Source organism: Elephantulus edwardii, unplaced genomic scaffold (genome assembly GCF_000299155.1).
Source record: "Elephantulus edwardii isolate Elephantulus edwardi_28Jun2011 unplaced genomic scaffold, EleEdw1.0 scaffold00213, whole genome shotgun sequence".
Taxonomy (NCBI): Eukaryota; Metazoa; Chordata; class Mammalia; order Macroscelidea; family Macroscelididae; genus Elephantulus; species Elephantulus edwardii.
Window position 1 is genome coordinate 1,289,698 of NW_006399963.1, and position 18,739 is coordinate 1,308,436.

Below are 18,739 nucleotides of genomic sequence, written 5' to 3' on the forward strand. Positions count from 1 at the left end.
GGGCTTCATCTGACATACTTTGGACATATTGTAAGGAGGGATGGGTCCTTGGAGAGGGACATCATGCTTGGGAGGGTGGAGGGACAGTGCAGGAGGGCAAGACCCTCTAGAGGTGAATTGATTCTGTGACTGGGGTAATTGGGATGGGTGTGTCAGAGGCAGTGTGATTGGCACAGGATAGAGCAGGGTTTAGGGCTATTGTACATAGGGTTGCTCTGAGTTGCAGGCAACTTGCCAGCACATAACAACAAACAACAACAACTGTCAAATCAGTCTGACTGGTACAGGAGGAAATTCTCCCTCCTTCTCCAGCAGAGCATCTGGTGGATTTGAACCATGCACATCTGGGATTGCATTGTAGCTTCTTGCCACTAGGCCACCTGAGCTCTTTAACCTTACTCTCTTCTTATGGTTTTAGGAGAAACTAGTTCAAGAAATTGCTCGTTATCCTGGAATTTTAATCACTTCGTACTCATACATTCGATTGATGCAAGATGACATTAGCAGGTATGACTGGCATTATGTAATCTTGGATGAAGGACACAAAATACGAAATCCAAATGCTGCCATCACCCTTGCTTGCAAACAGGTATGGCTTCTTATAATAAGGGGGTTTCCAGTTGTATCACAGTATTTAAATAAAGTGTTTGCTCAATCTGATTAATAATGACTAACCCTTTGCGTAAGAAATTTAAAAAATATGTTTTTGTAATAATGTATAACATTATTTATTAGTTGCACTGCCTCATGTTTCTTTGTTTTGCTTTTTTATTCTAATTGCTCACAGCACTAAATGTGTTTTGTAGGGATCGATTCTTATAATTTCACCACTTCCAACTCTAATCTTTATTATTCGCTTTGAACATTAACAAAACCCTTCTCCCCCATTTTTCATGTATATGTATGTGGTAAATTATAATTACAAAAAATTCCGTGCTTTGGAGAATATTGAAGTGATGAAAAAACTAAAGTGCTACTAGTTTTGTTCAGCAGTAGTAGTGTATAGAAATGGATAATGAATTTATTTTGAAGATATTTTCTTTGACCACCTAGTTCCGTACCCCTCATCGCATCATCCTGTCTGGCTCACCAATGCAGAATAACCTCCGAGAGCTGTGGTCACTCTTCGACTTTATCTTCCCAGGAAAGTTAGGAACCCTGCCAGTGTTTATGGAGCAGTTCTCAGTTCCCATTACCATGGGAGGATATTCTAATGCTTCCCCAGTACAGGTAACTGCTAAGCTAGTAACACTTTTGTCATATTAATATATAATAGTTTTCTACCAAATAACTTTGTACTTAAGTAATTAAAAATATAAGAGAAACAATCATTTTTGTAAGTTGATGTCTGATATAATCACAGAATTGTTTTTGTTTCATAGATCACATTTTTCTTGATGAGTTCTTAAGAATTATATACTTTTTAAAAAAAAAACCCTTTTTATAAAGTAGAGGTAACCCATTTAGTTTTCATTCTTCGTGAAGTAGTCAGAAATCTGACTCGAGGGAATCAGTTCTGGACAACATATAACTTAGTGAAAATTAGAGTAATATGTCTGATGGCCTAGAGGTAAGAAGCTGCCCTGCAATTGTAAAGCCATACAGCTTGTAGGAAAATGATGATCATTCTAATCCTGTTTGATTTACTGCCTCTGAAAACCCACTGGAGAGTCAGCTGTGGATTAGCTGTGACTCAACAGCACATCACAAAAACATTATCTTATAAGTAGGACACCAAGGAGGACTATATTTTTTTAGGAAGATGTACAAGATATACACACCTCAGCTTGATTTTTAGAAAATAGGCCAAGAGGAGAGAGGGTATTCTAAATAAGAATGTGCAAAACAACATGCTGTGGAGAGACTCTTTCTGGAAACACTGCTTGCAGGAGAGCTCTGGGCATGCTGTGGATGCTGCCAAGAGGGCCTGGGAAATGAGGTGGAGACTTGGGCACAGGGGAGCCACTGAATCTTTTGAGTAGAAGTTTGAGGGTGTTTCCTTCTAGGAGGATTTTTTAGTTTGTAGGGCATTTATAGGATGGGAGACTGCCGTTAAGGGGCTGCAGTAATTGAAGGTTAATGTGATGGCAACAGAGAACTGAACTTAGAAACTTAGCGCTGGTCCTAAGAAAGAATATGAAGAGCAAGAGGCTTAGGTGGCAGTTTTTAGGCAGAACAATTAAAAAATGGGGAGATGGGGGACTCCTGCAACAGATCCTTGGAGTTTTAAACCCAGCTGACTATTGATAATACAACAGGGTCTCATGGGCAGCAGTAGCAAGTAAGACCAACTCGAGAGGTGTTTGGGGTATTTTTACTTTAATTAAGATACAAAGAGAAGGCTTATGTGGTAAGTTTTGGCAGATTCTCACTGTGATGAAGGCAGAGCGTTTACACAGTCATGAGAAGTTAATCAGGAAAAGAATTTTAGACCTTTAGAATTAAGATAATTGGCCACCATTCTTCTTCCATTCTGAGATTAAATTATTTTTAATTGGATCTGTGGTAAGGGTTCTTGCTCTCTTCTTGGTGTCTTTCATTTAACCTTTAAAAAAACTTTTTATTTTTAAATAATTTCAAACTAAACAGACGTGAAAGAATATAAGACCTATAGATTTACCTTTCTTAAGAATGAGAAAAATAATAGACTTCTTCCATTCCATCGGCCAGACAGCTGTCCTCCAGATTTCCTGGCATAGACTAGTGAGTGCATCCGAGAATGCATCTGTTAATTGAAATAAGTCAATTGGTATCTCATCGATTCCTGGGGCCTTATTTTTTGCTAATGCCTTCAATGAAGCATCCATTTCTCCTTCATTACCATTGTTTCCTTTTCATATGTTATTGTTAGGTGCTGTTGAGTCGCCTATGACTCATAATGAACTTATGTACAACAGTTCTGAACCCTGTCCTGTCCTGAGCCAGTCTCACTAATTCCAATATACCAATCTCCGTTGCCCCAGTTACTATATCAGTTTATCTCATTTGGGGTCTTCCTCTCCTGCGCTGTCCCTCCACCTTTCCTAAAATTTTTCAGTGTCAATCAGTTCTTTTTGGTACTGTGATTCTGCATATTCCTTCCATCTTCTTTTGATGCTTTCTGGCATCAAAAGAGCATCTTTATATATTGCAACTTGAGGTTTAAATTTTTCAATTCTCTCAGCTTCAGAAATGTAGAGCGAGTTCTTCCCTTTTATTCTCCAGTTCCAGCTCTCCACACATTCTATTATAATACTTCTGATTTTGTTCTCCAGAGCAGCCCTTTGAGATCTTATTTTCAACTCTTTCCCTTTGTTATGGCTTCTCAGTGCTGTAGTGCAATTTTCAGAATCTCTTCTGACATCCATTTCTGTTTTTTCTTTCTTTGTCTTTATAATGACCTTTTACTCTCTTCATGGGTGATGTCCCCAACTCATCCGGTCTTTGATCATTGTTACTCAGTGCTTCAAACCTATTTCTCAGATGATCTTGAAGTTCAGATGGAATAGATTCAAGGTCATATCTTGTTTCTTGTGGACTTATTTTGATTTTCTTCAGCCTCAGTTTGAACTTGCATATGAGCAATTGATGTTCTGGCCTACAGTCCACCCTAGCCTAGTTTGAACTGCCAGTATTGAGTTTCTCTAACAATTTCTTCTACAGATGTAGTCAGTCTGATTCCTATGGAGCCCATCAGGTGAGGTCCATGTGTAAAGTCATCATTTGTGTCTTTTAAAAAAGTTATTTGAGGGGAGCTCTGGTGACCTAGTGGCAAGAAGCCACACTGCAATCCCAGAGGTTCACGGTTTGAATCCACCAGATGTTCTACTGGAGAAGGAGGGACAATCTCCTCCAGTGCCAGTCAGTTCTCATTTGACGGTACACACACAAAAATAATAAAATTTTTTTAAAAAGTTATTTGCAATGAATAAATAATTGAAAATAGAAAATTCAATTATTCTATATCGAGCCTCATTTCTATCACCAGGCTCATATTTTCCAACTACTATTCCTTTTTCCACAACCCTGCTTGCTGAAACTGAGGAGGACCTGAAGCGCTTGCTGCAGAGGGTCAAGGACTGCAGCCTTCAATATGGATTGAGGCTCAATGTCAAGAAGACAAAGATTCTCACCACTGGACCAATTGGCAGCATCAGGATGGATGGTGAAGAGATTGAGATATTGTTCACAGCTTTAGTTTGCTCGGCTCCACAGTCAACACTCTTGGCACCAGTAGCCACGAAAGTAAAAGACGTATTGCGATGGGCAAGTCTGCTGTTGGGGACCTCTCTAAAGCGCTGAAGAACGATGGTGTCTCTCTGGAGACTAAGGTGCATCTGATACAGGCCACGGTCTTTGCAATCACTCATTATGCTTCAGAGAGTTGGACAATGACTAGGGAGGACAGAAGGAGAATTGATGCCTTTGAGCTGTGGTGCTGGGGAAGAGTGCTGAGGGTACCATGGACTGCTAAGAAACAAACAGATTCATCCTGGAGAGGGTTAAACCAGGCGACTCCTTAGAGGCAAGGATCCTGAGGCTTTGTCTGACATACTTTGGACATGTTGTAAGGAGGGACCGGTCCTTAGAGAGGGACACCATGCTTGGTTGGGTGGAGGGACTGTGCAGGAGAGGAAGGCCCTTTATGAGGTGGATTGATTCAGTGACTGGGGTAATCAGGATGGGTGTGTCGGAGATAGTGCGATTGGCACAGGACAGAGCAGAGTTTAGGGTCGCTGTGAGTCGCAAGCGACTGGACAACACATAACAACAACATTCCTTTTTCACTGTTTCCAACTTTTGCATTCCAGTCAGCAGTTATCATTAACACATCCTGATTGCATGTTCAGTCAATTTCAGACAGCAAGATTTATTAAAAACTCTCAATATCTTCTACTTTAGCTCCAGATGTAGGAGCTTGTATTTGAATAATAGTCATGTTAACAGGTCTTCCTTGTATGTGTATGGATATTATCCTATCACTCACAACATTGTATTTCAGGATAGAACTTGAAATTGACTTTTTTACTATGGATGAAACACAATCCAAGCTATTTACATTCCATGTTTCAATTACTAAAGTGTGTTTGTCATTGTTTTTCCTCATTTCATCTGACTTTCAGTATGAGCTCTACCAGCACACAAGTATAACTATCCACATTCCTCTAGTGTTCATTAGGTTTTCAAATGCCTGTTACTTAAGAAGTGAATGGCCAGTCATGCTTCCTAGCCTTAATCTGGTCCATATATTTTCCCATTCGGAAGAAAGGGGATCCAGCAGAATGTGGAAACTACCGAACAGTGTCTTATGATTGAAGCCATGGTCTTTCTGATCACTTGCTACACATCTGAGAGCTGGACAGTAAATAAGGATGACAGAGGAAGAATTGATGCCTTTGAGCTGAGGTGTTGGAAAAGAGTACTGAATATCCTGCAGATGGACAAAAGAACAAACAAATATGTCCTGGAGAGGGTGCAGCTGGAGTGCTCTTTGGAGGCAATGATGATGAGGCTTTGCCTCAAATACTTCAGGCACGTTACTAGGAGGGCTTGCTTGGAGAGGGACATGAAGCTTGGAAGGGTGGCAGGTCAGTAAAGTAGAGGAAGACCCTTTAACAGGAAGATTGACATGGTGACAGCGCAGTGGACTCTAGTGTGTCAGGATGTGTGAAGATAGCACAGTATAGGATGGGGTCTGCTTTTCATAGGATTGCTGTGAGATAAGCTCAACTCAGTAGCACCTAACAATAATATAGATTCACCAGTTATTAGCAGTACACTGACATTTTTCTACTTCTGCTTTATCGTTACTTTCCAAATCCTTTCTGTGTAAGCAAGTCAGTGCTAGGTTTTTTTCTGAATCATTTGAAAGTTACAAGCATCATGCCCCTTATTTCTGCAATTGCTTCATTTATATTTCCTCAGAAGAAGGACATTCTTTTAATTAACTTCAGTATAAATATAAAAATCTGAAAATTTAAGATTGATGTATTTCTGTTATGTAATATAGAATCATTGCCAATTTTTTTAGTTCATTTCCTTGTCTCTTTCAAAAAATTTACTGCCATCAAGTAAATTCTAATTCAGAATGACTATAGGGTTTCTTCATGAAACAACATGATCAAAAGGCAGTGGTGATAACGGACAAAGTTCAAGCTGCTCTAAAGGGATTTGCAAGAAAGAAGACCCCTGGAATTAATGAAATACCACTTGACATACTTCAACAGACAGACACTGCCCTGGATGTGCTTACTAGGATGTGCCAAGAAATCTGGAGAACAACTACCTAGCTAACTGATTGAAAGAGACCCATATTTATTCAATGTCTTTGAGTTGTAGTTCTGGAGAAGAGTATTGAACATACCATGGATTGCCAAGAGAACAAACAGTTCTGTCCTGTAGAGGGTGAAGCCAGGATGCCCCTTGCAAGCAAGGATTTTGAAGCACCATCTCATATACTTTGGGCATGAGGCCAGGAGGGACTAGTCCTTGGAAAAGGACATCATGCTTGGAAAAGTGGAGGCACAGCACAGGAGAGGAAGACCCCAAATGAGATAGATTAATATACCCACTAGGGTAATGGAGGTAGGTGTATCAGAGAAAGTAAGATTGGCTCAGGATAGGACAGAGTTCAGAGCTTTTGTACATAGTATAGCTGTGAGTCACAAGTGACTTGACAGCACATAATAACAATAAACATTAATTAATATCAGATGCAATAAAAATCCTGCTGAAGATTATCCCAAAACAACTGGAACAGTACACTGACAGAGAACTACCAAAAATACAAGCCAGATTTAGAAGAGGTCATGGCACCAGAGACATTATCGACGATGTCAGATGGATCTTGGCTGTAAGCAGAGAATACCAGAGGAATGTCTATCTATGTTTCATTGATTTTGAAAGGCATTTGACAGTGTGGACCAGAGCAAATTGTGGCTAACCTTGAGAAGAATGGGAATCCCAGAACATTTAACTGTGCTCATGCAAAACCTATACTTAACCCAGGAAGCAGTTGTCTGACTGCTGTAAGTAGCAGGTGGCTCAGTGGTGTATTACAACAACAAATACAACAACAACATTGGGTTTCTGAAATTGTAAATAGTAACAGGAAGAGATGGCTCATGTTTCTCCTTTGGAGCCGCTGGTGGATTTGAACCACTAACCCCATTCAGCTTTTTGATTAGCAATGCAGCATATGATAGAGTGCACCACCAGAGATATTCCTCAGTCTTTTTTAATCTGGAAAATGGTTCCTCTTATCTTTTTTTTTGCCATTCACGACTTTTTAACATTTTTTAAGACTGTAGGCCAGTTATTTTATAGGATATACCTCAGCTTGGTACAGTTATGTTAAATTTTGTTTTTCATCATTTGGGTTATGCAGGACTTTCACAGAAGTGAAGTATCTTGGGATGTCAAATCCAGAAGCACATGCTGTCAGTGTTCATCATTGCTGATGATGTTTCATCTTGTTGACTTGAATAAGTTTTGTTTGCCACATTTCAAAGAGTTAAGGTTACCATTTTTCCTTTAGAATCAATAAGTAAATTGCAGAGAAATTCTTGGCAAACATATAAACAGGCCTTTTTTTTTAAGTAATTGTGTGAAGAAAATGTATTCTTAACCTTTAGTCTCTTTTGTAAGTCTTTGGGAGCAGACGTAGCATGTCAGAACCTTTTTACTGCCATATACCATTATATACATGATTAATTTTTAAAAAAAACTAAAGTTTGTTGTGAAAACTAGGCCAGGTGCTGATTTTGGAACAGACTATCAACTGCTCATATGCATGTTCAAATTAAAGCTAAAGAAGGTTAAATCATATCCACAGGAATCAAAATTTGACCTTAGGTTTGAGGCTTTGAACACTAATGAACAAAGACCAGATAAACTGTGGGAAGATATCAAGAATATCGTTCATGAAGAATGCAGAAATGTCATTACAAAGAAGAAGAAGAAAACACCAAAATGGATGTCAAAAGAGACTTTGAATATTGCAGCAGGGCACCAAGAAACCAAAGCAAAGGGAAGAAATCAAGAAGTTAAGGGACTGAATAGAAGATTTCAAAGGGCAGCTTGGGAAAACAAGGCAAACTATTATAATGAAATGTGGAAGGAGCTAGAGTGAGAAACTCAAAAGGGCTAAACTTGCTCAGCATTTCTTAAGGTGAAGGAACTAAAGAACAAATTCAAGCCACAAGTTGCAATGTTTAAGGATGCTTTGGGCAGAATATTGAATGATTCAGTGAGCATTAGAAGAAGATGGAAAAAGTATACAGAGTCATTGTACCAAAAAGAATTGGCTGACAGAAGAATTTCCAGAAACAATATATGTTCAAGAGGCAATGGTGATGAAAGAGAAAGTTCAGACTGCTCTGAAAGACTTGGCAAAGAGTAAAGCCCCAAGACTTGATTTAATACCACCTAGTTCCGTACCCCTCATCGCATCATCCTGTCTGGCTCACCAATGCAGAATAACCTCCGAGAGCTGTGGTCACTCTTCGACTTTATCTTCCCAGGAAAGTTAGGAACCCTGCCAGTGTTTATGGAGCAGTTCTCAGTTCCCATTACCATGGGAGGATATTCTAATGCTTCCCTGCATGTGCTCACCAAGTTGGCCAACTGACTGGAAGAAATGCATATTTATTCCCAATCCAAGAAAAGGTGACCCGACAGAGTGTGGAAATTATCGAACAATATCTCTAATATCACATATTAGCAAAATCTTATCCAGAAATGACTGGAACAGTACATTGACAGAGAACTACCAGGAATACAAGCCGGGTTTAGAAGAGGTCATGGTAGTAGAGACATTATTGCCAATGTCAAATTGATCTTGACAGAAAGCTGAGAGTAGCAGAAGAATGTCTTTCTGTATTTCATTTTCTATGCAAAGGCATTCAACTGTGTGGATTGCAACCAATTTTGGATAGCCTTAAGGAAAATGGGAATCCCAGAACACTTAATTGTGCTTATGTGAAACCTATCCTTAGACAAAGAAGCAATCATCAGAACAGATTTAGGAAATATTGCATGGTTCAAAATCAGGAAAAGAGTGTGTCAGGTATGCATCCTTTCCCCGTCTTTTCAATCTGTATACAGAACAGATCATTCGGGAAGCAGTGCTTTATGAAGAGGAGTGTGGCATCAAGATTGGAGGAAGACTCATCAGGAACCTATGATATGCAGATGACACAACCTTGCTTGCTTAAACTGGGGAGAAACTATAGCATTTGCTGCAGAAGGTCAAGGACTGTAGTCTTCAATATGGATGGAAGCTCAACATCAAGAAGACAAAGATTCTCACCACTGTGTCAATTGGCAGCATCATGATAGATAGAGAAGGATTAGGGTTGTTAGAAATTACAGCTTTCTTGGTTCCACAATCAACAATCTTAACACTAGCAGTCAGGAAATCAAAATACGAATAGCACTGGGAAGATCTGCTGTCAGAGACCTCTCCAGAGTGCTGAAAAGCAATGATGTCAGTCTAGAGACAAAGGTGCACCTAATCCAGGCCATTGTATTTGCAGTTGCTTGCTATGCATCAGAGATCTGGGCAATGACTAAGGCTGACAGAAGAACAGATGCCTTGGAGTTGTGGTGCTGGAGAAGAGTCTTGAACATACCATGAACTGTCAAGAAAACAAATTGGTCTGTCTTCTAGAGGGTGAGAGGGGTGAAACCAAGTGTCCTTGGAGGCTAGGATTTTGAAGCTCCTTCTTTTAGTACTTCTTGCATCAGTCAAAATTTTTCCTGTCGAATACTTCAGTATTGCAACTCAAGTTTTTACTTTGTTCTTCTGTTCTTTCATTTTGAGAAAAGGTAGGATCAGCCTCATTGCACAAGGAACAGGATTCCTTATGAAGCTTCTGGGCTGAACAGTGGGATTTGATGTTAGGACTAAAATAGGGTTTCTGTACTAGTCGTGAAGTCCTTCGGTGATGCTGATGGCTAATATGCTTGATTGATAACATGTTGGTTATTAATGTCACCCAGAGGTACCTTAGAAGAAGGGCCTTATGATATACTTCTGATATCCCTGTGGAACACGGTTCATCTGACACATCTCAGATCATCTGAGTGGGTATTGAGTTAATAATTGTTTGTTTTGGCAAGCAACAAATGCTGGCGAGGTTGTGGAGAAACTGGAACCCTGATTCACTGTTGGTGGGAGTGTAAAATGGTGCAACCCCTGTGGAAAGCAGTATGACGCTTTCTCAAAAAGTTGCAAATAGAGATACCATTTGACCCAGCAATTCCACTACTGGGAATATACCCTGAAGAGACCATAGCTGACATCCAAGCAGATATGTGCACACCCATGTTTATTGCAGCTTTGTTCACAATAGCAAGGAGTTGGAAACAACCTAAGTGCCCATCAACAAACGAATGGCTAGAGAACCTGTGGTATATTCGCACAATGGAATACTATGCTGCATTAAAAAACAAGGAACTCATGCAATATTATTCAAAATGGTTGACTCTGGAGAACATTATGCTGAGTGAAATATCCCAGTCACAAAAGGACAAATATTACATGATGCCACTGTTGTAGAATGGGACTGTCCTTGGGGTTGGGGAGAGACTGAGTAAGATGGGTTCAATAATGTATACTGCACTGAAACAGAGGAGGGAGAGAACCGTTTAAAAGAGAGATGTAACTGGGTATTTCTGTCATCACAGGAGACTAGAGCGAGGGCTGCATGGTGGAGGGGACCTGGGGGAGTGTTTGTAAAACAATGAAAGAATCTTTTCTTTTACTTTTCCATAATTTTTGGACTCATGTACTTATAACTTGTTAGTCAAATTTGTGTCTTCTAGGTTGCAACACCCCCATGATACATCTTGAAGGATATGTACATGTACAGCCAAGCACAATCAATAAGAGTGCATCTGAATTCCAAAATCAATCTCCATAATAGTCTATGTGTTTCCTACTGCCAAAGGGGCCCTTTAGAGTAGTGAGAGAAGATCTTCACCCTGAAACCCACAGCGTCCCTTTTCAGCAGGAAGTAGCTAAGAGAATACGCCGTCCCCTTTTCCTTATGACTCAGGGTGAAGTCTCTCTCAGGGAGGAGTGATAGGGAATGGCAAAGGATACACTGACAAAGAAGATTAATCAGAACTGGCTTTGACAAGCACTGTGGCATTTGGACAAGAACAAACTGGGAGGAGGGTAGAGAGAATAGTGCAACAATGAATGAGTGGAAGCCCAAAATCTCTGTAAATGTTTATGAAAATTAATAAAATATAATTATAGAAAAAAAAATTGTTTGTTTTGTTCCTGTACTCTAGCAGCCCCCCCCCCCCCAAATCAGGGTCTAGCTCTTAAGATCTTCCTTTAAAATTATTTAGGTGTGAAAAGCAGACCAATCTCTGACACTTCAGTCTCAGACACTGTAGGCTCTGGTTCTTGTGAGTTCACCACCAAATTCCAGCGTGGGGAAAGGAGGAGGAACCCTCCACACACAGGACTAGCCCAGGAGACTCCAAGCACACGCTTGGCTTACCCAGCATCTGCTCCTTCCAGAGGATAGAAAGATTGGATATTATTTCTAGTCATAGAGAGGCAAGAACCTTTTTTAAAAATATACTATATAGATTTCTAAGAAGAATTTAAGTAATTTTTTGGTAGGAATATAATACATTGCTTAATTCTAAAATTGAATTTTATATTACATTATTTATTTAGTAATATATTACCAGTTGTAATATTGAATGACTAAATAGTAGTTTTTAATCCTGTGGGAATGATACATTTAAAAAGTTACATATAACTAAAAGTTGTTAGTTTGTTGAACTTGTTTGTTGTTACCTGCTTTGACAAGCAAAAAAATTTTTTTTACATTCACACTTAAAGCATATGCATGCATATGTACAAATTGGAATGAGATATTCTTGTAGTTTTGTAAGATATTTTTTATAAAATACTAATTTTTTAACATTACTGTTTCTCCATTATGACAAAGCTATTTGAAATTCTAATTTTTCATATATAAGTTTCTTAAATTTAAGCTTTTGTCGAACTTCTTGTTCATTAAATAGTAGTATACTAATTTGTTAAGCCTTTTCCATGTTTTTTTTAGTATTTTAAGTGTCATTTATTGAATTCTTTCTTTGCCTTTAAGTGAATTGCAGAGGGAGTGGTTTTTCTGGGTTGTGGTCTTTGTACAGTTAATACACATCTCATGTGGCCTTGCTCCATTACAGAACCATATGCTCCATTTAGGCTAGTATGACCTTTCATTTCTGAGATCATAGGGATTTTATTGAATTTACTCTCATCAGTCTCCAGTGGGCAGTAATCTCTGCTTATTATCTGGTCGCTTCCATTGCAGTGATTTCCCCCAGTGTTAGCTTTTGATCTTCAATCTTGCAGATTAGCAATTCCTTTGTAGCTTTTAGAGAATACAAGATTATAAACAGAGATTCATTTTAAAGCATTTTTCCCCAAGAGAGTGGTCAGGAACTAAATCTTTAAGATTTAACTGTAATAATAATTAAAGCAAATATACAAAAGGATAAGACACAGTATTACCGAGTTTTATGTTATTGTACTTTTTGGGTAACATGATAAATTTTCTGACAATGTTAACATGAAAGCTACCATCCACTGGAGTATATGGAACTTATGTTAGGTTTTCCAACCAATTTTCTACAACTATTGGTTTTTTGTTTGTTTGGTTTTGTTGTTGTTGGGTGTTTTTTTTTAACATGGAATCTATAGGGAGTGAGAACAAATACATTAGTAAAACGTAATTTTTCTCCTTTTCTCTTACTAAAGGTTAAAACAGCATACAAGTGTGCTTGTGTCTTACGAGATACCATAAATCCATACCTGCTGCGGAGAATGAAGTCAGATGTCAAAATGAGTCTGTCTTTACCTGATAAAAATGAACAGGTTGGTAAATCCAGGAGTTAGCTGACTCTCCCTAAATTTAGCACACGTGTACCTCCTTTTTTGTTCTTCTTTTCACATTGGTGACTGACAAGGCTAACACTCAAAATGGGACATGGTTCTTAGAGGCTCTGGCCCTTGTCAGGTTGTGTAAGTGGACTGTGGATGTGAGCCTTTGTAAAAGTACCTCTTTATGTCAACAGAGAGGCATGGAAATTTTTCTCAGCTTTACAATGTGTAATAATTTTTTGTCTTGTTTAATTAAGGTGGATATTGTTAAAATTGCACACATTTTAGGGGCTTTTTAATTAGGAACCTTTTTTGGTACATAAATACCGTTTCTCTTCCCCTCCCCCACCCCGAAGGTTTTATTTTGCCGTCTTACAGATGAACAGCATGAAGTCTACCAAAATTTCATTGACTCCAAAGAAGTTTACAAGATTCTCAATGGAGAGATGCAGGTCAGCCAAAATAATAAAAGCCGTCTTAGCTGAAGAAGTGAATTGTGCAACATAGGAATTAGGGAAGGGAGGAAATAACCTTTAAGAACCTACAGTGTTCTAGGCTTTTCACATAATGTTAGTTCATTCTCTAAACTTTAGTTTGTATGATGGGTATTAAAACACACCTTAAAGACATTAGTTAAAGTTTAGGAACATTGAGCAATTGATCTCAGATTTGTAGCAAATAAACTATGAAGCTAGACGTCCAACTTGGACTTGACTACAAAGCCCATGCATTTTCTGCTACTCCAGAAGTTCTTATCCTGATAGATGAGTATGTGCAGGGCATATAGAATGGGTTTCAACAGAAATCATGGTCAAATTTACATGTTCTGGGGAGATTTATTACACTCATTAGTTTATTAAAGGGACCCCGTATCCAAAGAAATGTTTTTGAACCTGTGTGATGTTAAAAACCAGATATAATCTCCAATTTGAACTTTCTACCTTTATCCTCAGTGTGTGAAATGGATTTATGTATGGTTTTTCTTTTCTTCTTGGTATTGAAAAAGTTGCTTCTGTGCCCAGGATTCCGAAGTTAGTAGTTACTCACTCTTAGGAGAAAAAAAAAATCCAAACACCGCAAACTCATTGCTGCCACATGGAACCTGACTAATAACTGACTCTCCGTTGAGTTTCTGAGGCTGTAAAGTGCAGTGGGAAGAGATTGCTCATCTTTCCTCTGTAGAGCTGCTAGTGGATTTGAACCTCTAGAAACCTTGGCCTCTGGGTTAGTAGTCAACTCATTATGGGTTGTGCCCCAGAGCTCCCACTCTGCCATAATAGGTACATTGTGAAGACAATACAGGCTGGAAGAGTACTTGAATTATGGGGACTCTTCTTCCCCAGCAAGACTGTCCTCGAAGTAAATAAAAGTTAATTGGATGGGATAAAAAAAGGATTTCAGTCTCATGGACAGGGCTGAGACGTGTGTGCTGGAACCAGGCAATAGTTTACACAGGTGCATCTATCTACTAGTTCTAGGGCTTCAGTATCTTCTTGAAAGCACTTTAGTGAAGATTTGGACTTATTTGGAGCCATTCTAAAAGTCAAAGGCACATGACATGACTTAGTTCCAGCACCTTCCTTTTTTTTACATTCTGTGGAATCTGGAGAAAAGACATGAGTATAATGGAATGATAAGCTCTGCTGGAACTGCAGAATATTGTCAAAACAAAGGTCTTAACTCTGGGAGCTGGCAGATACATGGAGAGAAAAAAAATAATTTTTAGAAATGTTTCTGTAAGTAAATAAGTATTTTAGCTGTTGGCAATAATAAAAAATATATGTGAGCAAATTTTGTTGAATAAGCATATGTATGATGTTGTTGCTATGTGCCCTCCAGCTAACTACAACTCAAAATGGTCCTGTGAATACCAAATCTGAACCCTGCTCTGTCCTGTCCCATCCTCACCATTTCTGACAGACTTAAGCTCATTGTTACAGTTACTTTGACATTCTTCATCATTGACCAACTTTCAGATGCATAATAAGCAATTGAGAAACCATGGCTGGGATCAGGTACCCCTTAGTCCTTAAACTGACATCATTGTTCTTTATTATCTTGGAGAAGTTCCTGACAGCAAATTTCCCCAGTATGATAGGTTTTTTGAATTCCTGAGTGCTGGTACTAAAGATGTTGGTTGTGGATTCAAGTAAGATGAAATCATTGACAACTCCAGTATATCTTTCTTCATGTTGCCTGTTAGCTCAGTGGTGACGATTTTTTTTATGTTGAGATATAAACTGTATTGAAAGCTGTAGTCTTTGATGATCTGCAGCAAGCACTTCAAGTGCTCCTCACATCAACAAGCAAGGTTGTGTCTTTTGCATAACACAGGTTGCTGATAAGTCTTCAAACCCTATACCACATTCGTCTTCATAAATTCTGGCTTCTCAAATGATTCCTTCAGGACACAGACTGAATAGGGATGGAGAAAAGGAATAACCCTGTTGTACACCTTTATTTTAAACCGTGCAGCGTTCCCTTGTTCTCTCTAGGTATAGGTTTTGCATGAACTCAGTATTCCCATTCGTCTCAATGTTACCATTGTTTCTTGATCATATGCTACTTCCTGAAATAGTTCCATGTCAGCCAGGTTTTTTGTTGGTTTTTTGTGTTCCCTCCATCTTCTTTTGATGATGCTTGGATCATTCAAGATTTTGCCTGTAGCATCCTTCTGTATGTTGACACTCAGTTCACTTTCTTTTTCTTTTTTTTTTTAATTTTACCAAGAAAAACATGCTGGGGATACACGGAAGTGAGTGTTGGGAGCAGAAGGGTGAGGATGGGCAGGGATGAAAATTGCAGGGATGCAGTTGCAAGGCTGCACAATTTAGTTGGTGGGGGGAGCAGGTGAAGGAAATGAAAAGGATCCAGTGAGGGCCAGATGATTCAGGACAATGGTAAGCAGCGTCCAATGGTGACTAAACAAACTATCTTTTTCACTTGTGGGTTTCTCATTTGGGAATTGGGCACAGACTCTCTGGCTTTTTCATGCTGAACAGGGGTGTTGATGTGAAGGGGGGAAGGGCACACACTTTATTACCTTACTGGTGGTCTTGGGTTAAAGCTGCTTGCCTTCTTGTTCTGTTAGAAGATGTTTTCCTGACATTTACTCCCCTCTGGACTGCAAAATGTTTTCCCAGGTGGGTCCAGTGGGAATGGCTAACTGAACCCTGAAGCTCCATCCTCCTTTGCTTCCTTAACTGGCAGTTGTATTTCCTTTTTGTCTCTGGAACTGGGTTCAGGGTCAGGTCTGGAGTAGAACTCAGTGTTAAGGTTACCTATAGGAAAGGGAGAGAATCTAGAGAGAACAGACTTGTGAGTTACATATAGAAGGGCTTTGGGGGTGTTACTTATGGGTGTACTGGGGGAGAGGGTGGAGGAAAGTACCCTCGATAAAATTCTCTGTATTCCCTAGGCATTTTTTTTTTACCTAGGGGTTGGATGGTACAATCTGTGGGCTGAGGAGCTCACCCTGAGGCCCAGCTCACCCTGCCAGGGGTGAACGCACGTCTTGCCCCGCCACCCACTGGGGGCCGAACGAACCGCCTGCCCCAAGGGCCAGATGGCAACCCTTGTGGGCCAGGCGACACACCCCCACCAAACTCTTTCCACCCCAAGTCTGGACCCTGTGCCTCACTGAAGACTATGTGGCCAGAGACAGTGTCCCCAATTCCAGTACCACCACCATTACCCTCCCCAGTGGTCATACTGTAATTTGAAGTAGGTGTCACTGCCCTCCCCCTTTATATGTGGAGAAGGGGACCAGAGAGTAGTGAACAGATCCCCTACCCCTACGCCCCAGGTCTAAACAGTTCTTGGCAAAGGCAGACAGCAGATCAAAAGTTGCAGTGCATTGAGGATATATGCCATCTCGGACATGCTGCTACAGTTAAATGTCATTGAGTCATAGACAGCTCACAGAGACTCTCATCAATCCCTTGTACTGGTAACCTTTTTCTCTGGCCTGCCCAGGGAAACCCCATCCTGCCGCCCTGTCTTTCACTGCTGCCATCTTGGCTCCAAGAATTCTCCCCAGAACCAGTCCATTCTGCTGCAGTCGGTGGCTCTGCTGCACCAGCCTAGGGGGGAGGGGAGTGCCTACCTTCCATCACGGGTGAGGGGATCCCTGGGGTCCCGCGGTGGAAGCCTCATGGTGCTGTGGCAGAGCGCGGGCTCAGCAGCAGGGTGCTGGAAGCCGCAGGACTTACCCATTCCTCCCTGGGAATCCTTGATCTCCTGATGTTGAGCCTTTATTTGCACTGAAAACCAGTCATCAAGTGTTTACCTGTTCAATTATCAATAAACAGAGGTCTGTAGAAGGCCATAGTGGCCTTCCTCTATGTGGTCTGCTCCTCCCGCAGGCTCACCACGTTGTTTCTGCCGCTGCCGCCATCTTGGAATCCTCAGTTCACTTTCTTAAAGACTTGATAGGACCCAAAGAAGGACTGTATGGAATCAAATTATTCTCTCCGTACAGTTATCCTGTAGATTATCTTGAGAGATGCTTTCATAATTGACCTTGGGAATTTAGTTGACTGATTTCTGTTTTTTAAAAACCTTTCTACGCCAATGAGTAAAACAGCAAAGCACTGTGTTCCCTTTATAATTGATGCATTATATAGTTTAGGTAGATAAAGATATTAGTGGGTGACATAATTTCTGTAAATGTAGATGCTTTCTTTAGGGGTGGAAAGTAGACATTAGGTAATTTCCATTCTTTTAGCCATTACTTACAATTTCTAACCTTATCCATCATTGGTATCTCTGATTTTTTGAAACAATGCCATCTGTTCATTCCTCCTAAATAACCCCGCATGTAACTCCTGCATGACCCTCCATGTTGTAAATCCTTAAGTGATTAGGTCAGTATCGTTCACTATAGAATACAAGCCTTATAAGAAGTTTATATTTTCATGTAGTCACATTAAGAAAGGTAGAAAAAAAGAATAAAAATTTATTTTGGTCAGTTCCATAACCCAGCATATTAAAAATATTATCAAAATGAAAAATATTGAGTGAAATATTTTCATTTTTTGGTACTGAGTCTTTGAAATTAAGTGCCTCTTAACATTTATAGCACTTCTTAGTTTGGGCTAGCCTCTCAAGTTTGTTTTCCAACTCTGGTAGCACCTTGTGGCTGGTGAATACTGTGTTGAATAGCGCAAGTTAGAGGAAGGAAAAGATGACTTGGGAGTTTTTAAAGTGCTCCTGATTTATACAGATAATTTATTATTTGTATGTTTAACTGTAGCTCACTAGTTAAAATAGTTACTCCTTTGCTTGATTGGCTTAATTTGTGATTAATCTTCCCTTGCCTGAGCTTTTTCATCTTGGTAGCTTGATTTGAATCCTCTGAAAGCTGTGAGACAAGCATTGGTTAAAATTAGGTAATGAGGTTGAATCTCTTGAGTCATGTGAAGCTACAAAATGTTTAGTGAGGCACTAAAGAATATAATATTAAGTATGTTTGATAAATCACGTGACTGACTTCTCTATATCTAATGTGAGGTGACTTTTTTATGTTTATTTAAAAGATGAATCAACTTTCATATCAAATTTACAGTGTTGTGCACTGCTTAGCCCTTTTCCTAGTGAGTAAAAATGAATTTTCAACATTTGGATGTAGTCCTTGTAGACATGATAGGTCTTTTTCAAGAGAGCTTACCCTAATGGGGAAAGAAAATGAATGAAGATTGAGTTAACACTTTATATGCTTTGATTCAAGAATAAATTGAGTAGCTGGTGAAGAATTACTTTTTATTTTGTAGTTATAATGACTAGGGAGGATAGAAGGAGAATTCACGCCTTTGAGCTGTGGTGCTGGAGAAGAGTATTGAATGTACC

The 18,739-nt window shown here is 39.6% G+C and overlaps 1 protein-coding gene across 1 annotated transcript in view; it reads left to right on the forward strand.

Moving 5' to 3' along the window:
* ERCC6 (excision repair cross-complementing rodent repair deficiency, complementation group 6) overlaps positions 1-18,739 on the forward strand; it is a 227,095-nt gene that overhangs the window by 186,016 nt on the left and 22,340 nt on the right. Inside the window, exons 8-11 of the mRNA XM_006897700.1 lie at positions 419-589; positions 1,054-1,230; positions 12,770-12,886; positions 13,249-13,344. Of these exons, the coding sequence (XP_006897762.1) occupies positions 419-589; positions 1,054-1,230; positions 12,770-12,886; positions 13,249-13,344 (561 nt within the window). The remainder of the gene's footprint in view (positions 1-418; positions 590-1,053; positions 1,231-12,769; positions 12,887-13,248; positions 13,345-18,739) is intronic.